This window comes from Oncorhynchus kisutch, linkage group LG15 (assembly GCF_002021735.2).
Source record: "Oncorhynchus kisutch isolate 150728-3 linkage group LG15, Okis_V2, whole genome shotgun sequence".
NCBI classification, from domain to species: Eukaryota; Metazoa; Chordata; class Actinopteri; order Salmoniformes; family Salmonidae; genus Oncorhynchus; species Oncorhynchus kisutch.
Window position 1 is genome coordinate 72677699 of NC_034188.2, and position 14622 is coordinate 72692320.

The window sequence follows — 14622 nt, forward strand, 5'->3', positions numbered from 1 at the left end:
TGTGGAAAGCGGACTTTAAAGTTCAGCTCCCCCTTCGCCCTTGGCACCAATAGACAGACATATCGCTCTTGGCTCATTGTATGATAAAAGGCCAACTCAAGCGGCACTGTTTCAGTCCATCCCTGCAGGTAACTAGAGGGCAAAAACTCTCCCTCCCTTTCATTCCTGGCGTGTGAATGTACTCTGACTGAATGCAAACAAAGCAAGTGGAAAGGGCAGAGAGAAATAGCCAATGGATGCTAACAAACATGGAGGAGGGGGGGGGGGGGGGGGGGGGCTAAAAACAAACATTATAAAAACATATCCTGAAACTCCGAACTGCCACGATATGTCAACTCCTGACATTTCATATAGTAAAGGAGGTCAATGTTGAACTGAGTCAGCCCTGGATTCATTCATTACTAATATGCATTGCTTCATTCAGTTTAGCCCCTGGGGATAAGCTGATTTGTATGTCCGGACCAGATGACAAACACATTATCTTGGACATTACTGCACGGCAAACTGATGAATATATCTGTCACTGGCAGGCAGTCCGTGTACAGACTAGAGTCAGATGCATTGTACTCTATTTGCTTATAGACGGTAATATAAAGCCAAGGAAAGGACACAGGAATGTCATGCTATAAGCCTTTGTGTCTTATATCCGTGTTATATATGCAGCCTGCATGCATGGATGGTAACCTGTAGTGTATAGAAGGTGTTAATCCAGACCCAGGGTGAGGTATAGTCTACTTTACAGAGGCCTCCTAACATTAATCCTCTTTATCCCCTGGGCCCAGTTTTTCTAAATGTATCTATCTGAATTTCACCCATCGGAAAGGATTGAATGCATAGAAATAGAATGAATAGAACAGATGAATCATTGAATTGAATGGGGACTCCCATTCTATTTGTTCTATTTCTATGCATTTAATCCTATTCGATAGGCAAAATCCAGTTAGATAACTTTAGAAAAACTGGGAACAGATCTCTGCCTCTTGATTTAATTAGAACCCTTAGAGTTCTGGAGAGTTCATTCCAGCCTGGGGTACATCGGGAGCTATGCTAATTCTCTGTCCCTGCGACAGTTATAGGGTTTTCTCATCTGCATCAAGGGCAAAGCAGAGGCATCCATTAGCATCTGATATTAATTAGATTTTATATGACTGCATACCTCTGTCAAGACTGTGGTCGGGGCCAGGCAGCGTCAGCTGTAATTACAGTACTTGTAGTTTGCATGGTGTTGTGCACATTGACACAAGGCACTCTGGGTAATAAATTAGCTTTTTTTGTCGATATGAGCAGAATGACTGTACAGTGTGAAATGTAAGTGTAAATACGAGAGCTTCTCCAAAGGCTCAAGATAGCATGAAGGTCATACAGCATGAAGCTCATATACCCATGGGAGAGGTGTGTGGGAGTTTGCACTGCAGTGACGATCTGTGACGGATGAGATGTTTTACAGTAATACTTCACCTGCTGTTCTATACAGAGACCCTTTCCGTGTGTCTGTTTCTAATTAGGAAAAGTAATCAGTGTGTTCATTATGACCCAACCACACAGGGATGAACTAGTTCCATCTAGCAGGGGAGACAGGGAGCAATGGCCAGAGCTGCAGTGTGATGCTCTATCTGATCAGTACTATGACTATCCATTTCTAATTGCACTAAGACCTGTTCTTTCTCCAGCCACTATATTCTCCATCAACAGTAAAACCAAGCCTATTGATTAGCACCAAGCCCACTGTAGAATTCAGTTAAACAATCATCTGGTGTGTGTGTGTGTGTGTGTGTGTGTGTGTGTGTGTGTGTGTGTGTGTGTGTGTGTGTGTGTGTGTGTGTGTGTGTGTGTGTGTGTGTGTGTGTGTGTGTGTGTGTAGAGAGAGAGAAAAATAACTCTATTTTTTTCTCCTCTGTTTTTCAGGTAAACAAGCGAAGCCAGCAGAAGGTCTTCCCTCTCCTATGTCCTAACCATTCTCATTAACAGGTCAGTCAGGCTGTGTTTACACAGGCAGCCCAATTCTGATATGTTTCCCACTAATTGTTTTTTTGACCAATCACATCCAATCTTTTCACATCAGATCTTTTTCAGAGTTGATCTGATTGGCCAATAGACCAATTAGTGAGAAAAAATATCAGAATTGGCCTGAACCTAGCCTAATAGACTAGCACTACAAACTGACAATGTAGCATCCACAGCTGCACCCCTTCCATCCCGTTTGTAATTTCAGGCTAGCGCTGATCTCATTGCTCCATCGATGTCATAACACCGATGCAGCTGTTGGAGTCTCATATTTCAAATTCAAGCCACACATATTCCCTTTCCATCGGAAGCTTCCAGTCTACAGCAAAAAAAGATCAGAAGCCAATCTCTATTTTCACCGATATTTCACAGACATTAATAATAGGTGCCCCTGGTTTTACAGACACCTATCTAGAATCACAGTATTTAAACAAATTAATGACAATGTTCCATGATGGAGCCTAATTGATATCACAATGAATGTGATGACAGAAAGTAAATATACTTATTTTTTATATTTTATATGATTCTTACAAATAATGTAAATATTATCGAATGTAATAGAATGAAGGATTACGCTGTATTAGGCAGACAATGTGGAAAACGTGCACAGTGCACATCGAACCCCCAGTGAGCTGTGAGGAGTATCCTTGAAGAGCATGCGCTCTGTATCCCTGTCTCTGTCCGGTTAAACAGTTGGGTCTTTGCGCGAATAGAGACAAACGTGATGCTGCTCTGCTGTGTGTGTGACCGAGGCGACATGGCGAGGATTAACATATTGGGATTAATGTTTTTATAATGACTTCGCGTTAGAAGGCATTACATGTGAAAATAAAAAGAATGAGATGAGGCCAACAAAGAGACATAAACATCGCCACATACAATGATGAGCGCCAATTCGACTCAGAAACACTGAAGGACTGAACACTCGGATGCCATTTATGAAGGATGTGCAGAATTTGTTTAACATATGTAGCTTTTGTTAATGATTCGTTTTTCATTCGTTTGTTTTAGCCTAGCCTACTATCGAGATACTGGCGTTATGGTAAGACCTACAGTATGTTTGTAATTGTGGAGCTGTATTGATTTAGGAATTATTATATGTTGATGTTCTAACGTGTTAATAAGTCATTTCTGCATGGTCTAACCCGTGAACTTTTTAGACTACTGAACGGCAATTGAAAACATAGCCTCAAATGTGACTTTGGTGATTTAAAAGGGTTGTTGTAGGTTCTTGTAAATTGATGTGATGCATACATAATGCATCGAGGCCATGCGAAAATCTACATGATGCAAACAAGTGGAATTATAGATAGTAGATTGTTTTTGATCAGTTGAAATTTAACCTATGATTTTTTGGCAAATCTTTCCCCATATAAAGGGTCCCACTTTTCCCCAACTTATAATGGCATTTAGAAAGGGCTCTACCACATAGTCTCAATTCAAAACCAATTTAAATATGATACAACAATGATACAAGTGTGAGTCCTTATTGGTGCTAGGTTGATGCCCAAGACACAGCAGATCATTACATAGCCCTCAGTGGAGAATGTCTCCCTCTGTTTTCTTTCCACAAAGACCAAGAGAAAGACCCCCCCCCCCCCCCCCCCTCTTGTACACACACACACACACACACACACACACACACACACACACACACACACACACACACACACACACACACACACACACACACACCACCCCTCTCCATCCAATCTAGTATTGAAAGGGGTATTCAGTGGGCTGTTTGTGTGAGCTGATTTGTGTTCCAGGGTGGATCACAAGCTACAGCCTCCTGGGCATTTGGGTTCAGCAGCTGGGGCCATGGTAGGAAAAGGGGAATGGTGGAAGATTGCAAGGGAGAATGGTTGGAGACTAGTTGTCAGGGTTGGGAAAATGGAGATGGAAATGAATGTGTCAGAGGATCAGGTATTATGCCAGCATGCCACCAGTCACATGTGGAGTAGACAGAAGACAAACATGTCCTCCTCAAAGCCATAACTGGAGGAAAAAACAACACCCTTGTGCTATGTTGGATCATAGATTTACAAAAATACTCATCTTCAATACAAATTCAATGGAAGACCCAGTAGGGGATTCATACCATTTCCAACATCAGCTATAGACAGATGAAGCAAAATATTACAACAGAACATTCTGTAACTGCAGTTAAATCTTTCTGCTAAACACACTTGCAGGTATGTGTTCTTCAATAAATACACTAAGTCTCGTTGCAGCAGAGCTCGGTGCAGATACTCATTCTTTACACATGGATCCATTTTATTTCAGTAGTCAATAAAAAGGTGTTCAGGATGTGGCATTTGCAATCATTTTTGCAGCCATTTATTGAGTGGTTTTTAGTGAGTGTGGCTTGTTTATGGCTTGGCCCATCAATCTGCAAATGGAAATGAAAAACAAAGTGTAAATAACCCAAGATGTTCCATTTACTAACAAAATATTAATGCAGCACTACATATATATCCCTTGCTGGCTGGCTCTTAAAGGATTGGTAAGTGCCGGCCCTGGACCACTCTCAGGAGTGGCTGAGTGTATTCCACACAGGTCACGAATGCAGAGGCTGTCCTTGGCTTAGCATAGTCTCGGCTCATACCCTAAAATCTGGGTCAGAATTTACAGAAATATATACATACAAATAACTGATTCTCTTGGACTGATGCTCCTGTCTTATAAAAACAAATACATTTATATAAATTTGGTCACAAAAATAAAATAATTTGCAGAAATGCAACAGTAAGGTTTATTTATTGGAAAAAAACAAATTTAAACTGGCAAAATGTACAAGATTGTCTAAGATGTGAAAGTAGGCTAAAGCATATGAAAGGGCGCTTACTCTAGAGCTCGACTATGTTTATGATCATCACCTCGTCTGTACTGCACCTGAAGACAGTCCGTGGGTTCCAGGAAGTATGGAGCAACATGAAAAGAAGAACAAAGAAGAGCAACTAAAGAAGTGCCTCAGTGCTTGCCTGGGGCAAGGCAGTTCCTCTGGGGCAAGGCAGTTCCTCTGGGGCAAGGCAGTTCCTCTGGGGCAAGGCAGTTCCTCTGGGGCAAGGCAGTTCCTCTGAGGCAAGGCAGTTCCTCTGGGGCAAGGCAGTTCCTCTGAGGCAAGGCAGTTCCTCTGAGGCAAGGCAGTTCCTCTGGGGCAAGGCAGTTCCTCTGAGGCGAGGCAGTTCCTCTGAGGCAAGGCAGTTCCTCTGGGGCAAGGCAGTTCCTCTGAGGCGAGGCAGTTCCTCTGAGGCAAGGCAGTTCCTCTGAGGCAAGGCAGTTCCTCTGAGGCGAGGCAGTTCCTCTGGGGCAAGGCAGTTCCTCTGAGGCAAGGCAGTTCCTCTGAGGCAAGGCAGTTCCTCTGGGGCAAGGCAGTTCCTCTGGGGCAAGGCAGTTCCTCTGAGGCGAGGCAGTTCCTCTGGGGCAAGGCAGTTCCTCTGAGGCGAGGCAGTTCCTCTGGGGCAAGGCAGTTCCTCTGGGGCAAGGCAGTTCCTCTGAGGCGAGGCAGTTCCTCTGGGGCAAGGCAGTTCCTCTGAGGCGAGGCAGTTCCTCTGAGGCGAGGCAGTTCCTCTGGGGCAAGGCAGTTCCTCTGAGGCAAAACAAATCAAATGTGTAAGAGGGAGCTCTGTCTGGCATATCAGGATATGAATTTGGATGAAAATTCGAGAGATTTGTCTGACCCTGCAAGAGATTTATCTTGTCCTGAAACTTATTAAGAGATTTGGCTGGTTTTTGGAAGGATAAATGTATCTGTCTGTAAAGGCTCTCTTAGTCACGATAGTGCTTTATTGCCAGCCTTCCTATACTTCTTGAATATGGTTTTAGGGTTTATTCTCCATTTCAAAGTAGCCTATTTTGCATGTGATTAATGCCTTAAATTGTAAATGCCATACACAAAGTCCTGGTTAAAATGTGCTTTGTTTGAGAAATAATCTACATTCTTTAGTGAAAGGTTTAGCTTTAAACTGCAGGGTTCCTATGTTTTATTAATTTTCAAGAAAGAAGATGCTACCCACAACTCAGTAGAAAACTGAGTTACCTCAGTGGAAAACTGGCATTACCTCTATAATGAAACACAAGGTTTAAAAGTATTGTATGGCCCAGTTGAGATTGACGATTGCAATCTGGTTCCTGCAAATGCAAGTTTGTTATTGCTGAAAGGGAGGGGGTTGAAAAGCTGACTGAGCTAAATGTGTTGACCTCACACTGTTAGTTAATGTCAGAAAGTAATGGATTAGATGATGACACAGAGAATCTCGCATTGTGGGGGAAATAAGTCATTCTTGTAAAAAAAACATAATGTCATCACTGGCTAACGCTACTAAAACTATTATTTTTGTGAAGGAAAACTTGCATCTGCTAGTTACTCTATAAACTCTATAAGAATGTTTCTCTAAGCTTATTTCCATTCCACCCTGGTCTCCCTTGGTGTTGGCGAGAAAGAAAGCCACCACATGTCAAGCCTTTGTTTAGGACTGGGCCGTATTCCAAAGCTGAGTCTGAGATGAAGGTGAGAGGTTACGCGGACAAGAGAAGGATCTAGTTTTGAGACCATTCAGGCAATTGGTTGTGTGTCATGCATGTCAACTACGTATTGTAAACAAGTAGACATGGAACTTATAGTTTGCCAACTTGTAGAGGAGGAATTGGTGACTTACTTAGGCTCACCTCCTCTCCTTTATAATAGAGACATATATAACCATAACCACTCTGCCTCAGTAACACAATATTTCTCCTGTGTCTCCTATCTGTAGTTTCATCTTTGAGGATAAGAAGAGAAAGCTGAACCTTGACCTTATTCAGACTGCCTTCCATTGGCTCTGGAGAAGGTGGGCTGAATCATCCTGATTCAAGAGGCTGTGTCTTCGCATTACAGTCAAGATACGTACAGCAACAAGCTATGGAGCGGAACCTCTTGCTTGAGTGGATCATGGTCGAGGTACATCTAAGGACATTTAAGGACTAGGCTCCACCAACTCCTGATTCCTATTCCTCTCGTGGTGAGAAGTATTGTAGTCCACAATAATCGTATTGCTGAGATGACTAGACAAGAGAGTATGTTACTGAGATAGAATGATTTACACCAGAGCTCTGTATATGTTTGAAGCCAGTGGCAGGATGAAATAAAGAGAGGATCGATGGCCAAGCCCCTCTACAGACTGCAGCGTTTCCTCCGGAGGACCCAGCTGTTCCTGCTCTTCCTGGGTGTGGCCTACATCATGGCAGGGAGCGTCCTGCTGCTCCAACGGGCCAACCTGGTGGTGACCCAGCGAGGGGCCACCAGCCCTCCACTGTCCTCCCTGCCCTCCTTACCCTCACCACCCTGGGCCCTGAGGATGCCACCCGTGAGGGTAGGAGGCTACGGGGGCAGGAGCTCACAGATCATTTCCAGGGTACAGGGGTACCAGCCTGGGAGCCTGTTGGATGACAGGACTGGAACACGCTGGCTCATGTCGAGGAATCTGGAGATCCGACACCTGCGGCGGCGCTGGTTCCACAGCCTGATGACGGAGAAGGATATGTCACAGGTGGAGAGGAGCACCCCCAGGAGGAATGTGCCTCAAAAAGGTACCTACCTATCCCAGAAATGAGGAAAATTATTCTCTGCCATTGAGAATGGAGATTCTGAAGGGCTATTGTATTCTATAAATTAGCTGTCTCAAGTTTTGGAGACATTATCTGAAAAAGTGGTTGACAAAATGAAGTAACACAATGACAAATGACTTAACCTGTAACTAATGATTTGCTATTTTATGTATGTGTGTTTGTTTGCTCTCATGGCAAGGTTCTTACATGGGCTGCTTCCTGGACAATTCCAAGGAGCGGGCTTTGAGAGGATCTGTATCCACTGATTTCCGCAAAATGACCAGCACCATGTGCCAGGATACCTGCTCAGTGAGGTAATTGTCTCTCCATCCTGCCTCAACACACTATTATCAGATCTTTCATAACACAGGAAGTATTTCACATCTCAGGAGGAGCATATCATCAACATTATTGTAACGCTTGTCATCTGGGGAAGGAGAGGAGGACCAAGGTGCAACGTGGTAAGTGTTCATATTATTTAATGAAATATGCAACACTAGACAAAACAACAAACACGACAAACAAACAGTCCTGAAAGGTGAAACAAAAACACTAAACAGGAAACAACCACCCACAAAACACAATGGAAAATGGGCTACCTAAATATGGTTCTCAATCAGGGACAACGATTGACAGCTGCCTCTGATTGAGAACCATACCAGGCTAAACACAGAAATAGAAAATCATAGACAAACTAACATAGACTGCCAACCCCAACTCACGCCCTGACCATACTAAAACAAAAGACAAAACAAAGGAACTAAGGTCAGAACGTGACAATTATATAACCCCCATTCCCCTCCTATAATCTCTGCAGATTAAACTGCACAGAATCAGTGTATCTGGAATGCACCCACAGGTAGGCAGACCATACAATTAGCATAGCATAGGCATAGACTCACCCGAGGAGTTCCAGAATACTTTACTTGTATTAACTAGTAATGGAAGAGAGTTTGTGGGGAAGAGAGTAAGCACAGATCTACAGTTGCAGGAGCAGAGCACTAGCTGGTTTGTCCCAGGGTGAAGGATGTGTGAGCAGAGGAGCAGTGAGGAGTGTTGTAGTCTCTGGTCTCCCAGGGAAGATGTTGAAGGAGTTGAGGAGGGGGGGGTGGAGAGATGGAGAGATCTACAGTGAGGGACTAGGGAGCGACAGGCAGGCAGACTGCTTCAGTCTCTGTCAGTATTAATTGTGCAGCAGAGCAAAGGGAGCGAGACATTCAGTGCTCCCCTAATTAACCCCTAGGGTTGAGGAGCGTGCTGCATTTGCATTGCTGTTGAATTCATTATTAACATACTGTATGTTCTCGTGATACACGTATGGTTCAGCATAGTTATAGACAAAGATTACTCTTGAAAAATAATAATTTTTAGGAAGTCAATATATGAAATACGTTTCTTTTACAAAGAACCAGATTATTTAGTGATTACGGATGTGTTGTGAATACTTTGTGAGTTGATGCTAACTTTTACCAGAGTTTTATATCTATCTGAATGTCATTTATTACAGTGGCTACCAGTTTGCTGGTCTGGAGTATGGGTCGGAGTGTTACTGTGGCAACCACATCACCAGCCTGCGTGTGAGAGACGAGGAGTGTAACTTGGACTGTAAAGGGGAGAAAGGCTCCCCCTGTGGAGGTGTTGGGCGCCTGTCAGTGTTCACGGTGGAGGATGTGCTTCCAGGCCAGAGGAGATGTGAGTATCAGGGACCTGGTCCAATCTAAGAGCTGGGGAACAGCAGGAGATTGAGTCAAGCTGATAAAGCATCGCATTCATTGTCAGGAGAACACACATCTGTTACACACCCACACAGACACGTCTAGGGCTCTGCTTACAGGGAATGTTCAGGTATGCAAACTACCTCTTCTGTGTTTGCAGACAGGAACGTGCGCTACCGCGGCTGCTTCAGGGAGCCTGAGAACAGCTCCTCTACATCTCTGGTCCATGTGCTCCAGCCCAACCTCACCTCCCAGTCCTGCATAGAGGCCTGCATGAACAAGGTTGGACCCCTAGGGTGCCGTTGTCAGGATTTTACAGTATAACGATGCTTATAAATACATTGTTTCAGCATTTACGACGTGCTTATGAAGACTTTTTGAATGTCTTATAAACCCATTATACGTTTTAGTTTGTTTGAAGTGTGACCACATTTGCCTGGCCTTAGGAGTTTCCTCTGGCTATGCTGAGGAGTTCGGACTGTTTCTGTGGTTACGCTACTCCTGACTTCACTCTCCATGAGCCGGCTGAGGAGGAGCACTGTTCACAGAGCAACACCACTGAGGCCTCCTTACCATCAACCCTCCAGCGCTTCTACCAGGTCTACCAGACACCTGTCCAAGGTAACACGGTCAGACAACCAAAAAAGCATTCTTCCTTCAAATCCAATACAGCCAACCTTGTGAAATCATTTTAAGCACCACTCCGGCATGACACCAAACTCCACTTTGCACCACGCAATTCCACTCAAGATGTTCAAATTGTGTTTCTGCAATTCAGTACGTTTCTGAGCAGACTATGTACAATTCCCATCCTGATTTAAAATGTTAAATTCCTTCTTTCTCCCAGACTCCAGATGCACAGAGAGGAAGTTCCTACCGGAGAAGTCCAGTTCATTGGTAGCGCTCTCCAGCTTCCCAGGAGCAGGCAACACCTGGGTCAGACACCTCATAGAGTTGGCCACAGGATACTACACAGGCAGCTACTACTTTGATGGAACCCTTTACAACAGAGGTCAGCTCCTATACTGTACAGCCACTTCTGTCCTTGGCCTGTTGTGCAGATCCAGCTATTTGCCTCAGTCCATAATAAATTCAAGATTTAAAAAAATGAAGTTATCATCCATACCCCTCTGTCTGGCTTGGCCTATACGGCCAATGACGAAAACAAAATATTTCCCATATGGTGTGTGTATCTGTGTCTTGGTGTTGTGTAGGCTTCAAAGGCGAGAAGGATTACTGGAAGAGTGGTCGGACCATCTGTGTGAAAACACATGAGAGTGGGAGGAGAGAGATAGAGATGTATGACTCTGTCATCCTGCTGATCAGGAGCCCGTACCGTTCCCTCATGGCTGAGTTCAACAGGAAGTGTGCAGGACATCTGGGATACGCCTCTGATCATCACTGGAAGACCAAAGGTACAGAGCCAGCCTGAAATCTGGGTTTGATTGTGGCATGTATAAGTCATGTACGGTATAGTACACCAGCCAAAGTAGGAGATCTCCTGGGACCGTTTTTTTTTTATTGCAGGAGGGAGGGTCTGTGTGTCTGTCTGCATTGTGTGAGTTGACATTGTTCTTTCTGAAAAGTACTGGACAATAATATGCTCCCCCCTTGTAGAGTGGCCTGAGTTTGTAGGCAGCTACGCCTCCTGGTGGGCGTCGCACGTACTGGACTGGCTGCGGTTCGGCCGGCGGGTCCTAGTGGTCCACTTTGAGGAACTCCAGACAGCGTTGGTGCCCCAGCTACGATCCATCACCTCCTTCCTCAACACCACAGTGACAGAGGACAAACTGCTGTGTGCCGAGAGCAACCAGGATGGACACTTCAAACGTTCCGGGGTCCGGCAGCCCACCTTCGACCCCTTCACACCCGACATGAGAGGACTGATAGATGGACTGATCCATGCGGTGGACCAGGCTCTCCGGGACAGCAACCACACAGGCCTTCCACTGGAGTACCTGCCCAGATGATGGACAGCTAAACTCTGATAACCCTGATCTCCACCTCGTCCACTACCCTGTCCCTCCTCGGTTTACACTGCCTTTTAGCTGTGGTGGCACGGATGGATGGGTACCCCCTATCCAACCCAAGAGAAAGTGTTTCATATCAGGAGCGTGCCATGCAAAGGAAACATAGTCATATACACAGAGGCTATTCTCACAGAACACTTTCTATGTTTTAGAAGCACTGGTTTATCAAAGAACTGTCTTTCTGTTTTAGAATTGTTATGCTTTTTGGGACATTGCCTCATTGGGGGTGAACTTATAAGTGTACCAAACAATGGTTTCCTCTGTTTTAAATAAACTCTAAATAAATGGTACATCCTATAAGAACTATAGGCTACATTCTGTGGTTCAACCCACTTTTGAATTTTGTTATTGTGATTAAAATATACAAACTATATATTGGATTACAACATAATAAAGTGACATTTAAATGATTTAATGCAAGCAACGTCTTCAGAAAGGGATACTGTTGTAATATGAGTTAACATTGGAGTGTTTATAAGGTGGTGTTAATACATAAGCATAATTAGACCATCAAGTAACCGAATTAGACAAAATATACCACTATTCAAAAACTATCTTGAGGGATCAACTACACTACAGCCAAGGGAAGTGGGAAAATGATGTCAGGTTGTATTTTGAGGGCTACATCCCCAGAGAGAAGAAGAGGGAGAGGGAGAGGGAGAGGGAGAGTGAGAGTGAGCAGGCCCATGACAGAATGATCTGTCCCAGCTCAAGAGAGCAGCCCTGGACAAGACCAGACATACAGTCCCAGCCTGCAGGTTTAGCTCAGGGAAGAGGGGCAAGTCTCTAGTCCTCTATACTAATCTGTACTGAGCTGATAAGCGCAGCAGCACTGCTTGTGTGGGCGATGCACTATGTACCAGAGTGTCTGGATTTACAATTGTGTAATATGGTACTCTCTCTCTCTGTATCTTTCTCTCTCTCTCTCTCTCTCTCTCTCTCTCTCTCTGTATCTTTTCTCTCTCTCTCTCTCTCTGTATCTTTCTCTCTCTCTCTCTCTCTCTCTCTCTCTCTGTATCTTTTCTCTCTCTCTCTCTCTGTATCTTTTCTCTCTCTCTCTCTCTCTCTCTCTCTCTCTCTCTCTCTCTCTCTCTCTGTATCTTTTCTCTCTCTCTCTCTCTCTCTCTCTTTTTTCTCTCTCTTTATCTCTCTCTCTTTCTCTCTCTCTCTCTTTATCTCTGTCTTGGTCTCTCTCTCTCTCTCTCTCTCTTTATCTCTGTCTTGGTCTCTCTCTCTCTCTCTCTTTATCTCTGTCTTGGTCTCTCTCTCTCTGTCTCTCTCTCTCTCTCTCTCTCTCTCTCTCTTTCTCTCTGTCTTGGTCTCTCTCTCTCTGTCTCTCCCTGTCTACAGCATTCGATACACTGATGGGAAATATTTGCTAAATGTTTTTTGGAAAAGAGATAAAAGTGATAGTTCAAAATACAGAACTACATGTTGTATTCCTTTTAGGCCTTATTACACAAATACACATTATAAAGTGTGTATATCCTGAAAATAAAAAGGTATATTTAAGCAGAAACCTTGGGTGTAAAATATTAACATGGGATTCTGGGAAATGGGGAATACATGCTGAGCGCATTTTTCTATTGGAGGCCGAAGTAAGGTTGTTATTATCAGTGGTGTGTATTCATGGATGCCAAGGAAAGCCAGGCTTCCCAAACAAAGTACAAAAAAAAGATACAATCTTTCTGTCTTTCATAATTTTCCTTCAATTCGCAAGAGGCTGAATGTATCTCACAGGAGAAAGCATCAGAGTGAGTGAACAGCGCCCCTCTGTCTCTCTACGTGTAGGCCACCTATCTGATGCTGTCTGGTCCAAACGAGTATGACATTGTTGCCACACGTAGCATTGAATGCAAGGGAAGCCAACAAGAATTTGGCCTCCCTTGACGAAAAAGAAAAAATGTCCAATCAGTGTTGATCTGTGCGAGCTCAACTGTGAATGGTCGTGGCAGTGAAAAATTATTGTGAGAGCATACGTCATTAATAGAAACAACTTGAATTGTTGCATCTAGTTGTGTTGTTGTCCTCCTGTGGCTATTCCTAAATTAGCCATGGATGGAGATTGGGATTTGGACTTGTAGTTTTACTTCATTCTCTGTACTGGCCAATGATTTTAACAGCAATTCTGATCCACCATTTATTCATACATTGTTGTGCCCCTGGCCTGAGAGGATGGAAATACAATATGCAGCTAGATGTAGAAGGCTAATGTTAACTAGCTAATTTTGCCCATGAATGGAAGTTAGGCTACCAGTAGTGAGCAAGCATTTTAGCCAGGTAGCCTAGGACAACATCAAATAAAAGCGTGTACTGTATGACAGAGTGAAAGACCGTTTCATCAGCATGAAAGAGAGGAGGATGGCATTGGTGTTTCTCTACAAGTAGGGTGAGTCAACATGTTTTTGTATTTGCACGAACGCCCGCCCACGCACACGAACAGAAACAGAACCATAGACAGCCGCATCGTATTTAGCTTATGTTGATTGGACAAAATTGTTTTTGGTTTCTTTCAGTTGCCACTGTATTAGACTAAGCATAGGTGATTTGATGATGTTTAAATGTTGAAGTTGAAATGGTGCTGGAATAGTGGAGGCATCTCCTGATTTCTTTGCGACTTGCGGTAACTCTGTGGTTCTAAATCAATAGTTGTTTAGTGGTCTGAAAATGTCTGAAACATTAACTTGTTTAACCATGCTGTACCACCAATGCCATTCAAGGCCACAGTGTCTCCCGACCCCTCCTGTCTCAGCCTCCAGTGTTTATGCTGCAATAGTTTATGTGTTGGGGGGCTGGGGTCAGTCTGTTATATCTGGAGTATTTCTCCTGTCTATCCGGTGTCCTGTGTGAATTTAACTATGCTCTCGCTAATTCTCTCTCTCTCTCTCTTTATCTTTTTCTCTTTCTTTCTTTCTTTCTTTCTTTTTTTCTTTCTTTTTCTCTCACTCTCGGAGGACCCGAGCCCAAGGTCCATGCCTCAGAACTACCTGGCCTGATGACAGTGTAGGTTGTAACATGGCTTGGCTTCCCCAGTGATTTTACTCACTCCCCGCTACAGGTTAATATTATCCAGTGCCACTTGGTGAAAGGGAATGCTAAAATACAGATTGGAGATTGGTATTGGTATGTTCAAGTCTATTGTTTTTCCAGACTAATGTACACTTGGCGCCATCATGTGGACATTAAACAATATTATGGGATAGTTCTATCAAAATATACTTTTTTCCGCTTATCTTGTCTGTGGTCGATTCACCATCGCCATACCACTACTGTGACTATGG

At 43.9% G+C, this 14622-nt stretch overlaps 1 protein-coding gene across 2 annotated transcripts; it reads left to right on the forward strand.

Moving 5' to 3' along the window:
• Nucleotides 1–2680: 2680 nt before the first annotated feature.
• On the forward strand, nt 2681–11659 carry LOC109906101 (WSC domain-containing protein 1-like). Of its 2 annotated transcripts, none has more exons than XM_020503759.2 (10): nt 2681–3049; nt 6765–7010; nt 7118–7578; nt 7796–7910; nt 9104–9288; nt 9472–9593; nt 9758–9932; nt 10159–10323; nt 10526–10726; nt 10929–11659. In XM_020503759.2, exons 3-10 carry the CDS (start codon nt 7149–7151, stop codon nt 11279–11281), a joined length of 1746 nt encoding a protein of 581 aa, XP_020359348.1. In that variant the 5' UTR covers nt 2681–3049; nt 6765–7010; nt 7118–7148; the 3' UTR covers nt 11282–11659. The 2 variants fall into 2 exon arrangements, with proteins under 2 accessions (XP_020359348.1, XP_020359349.1); XM_020503760.2 differs by having other exon boundaries at nt 2704–3049; nt 6765–6949.
• The last annotated feature ends 2963 nt before the right edge of the window (nt 11660–14622 follow it).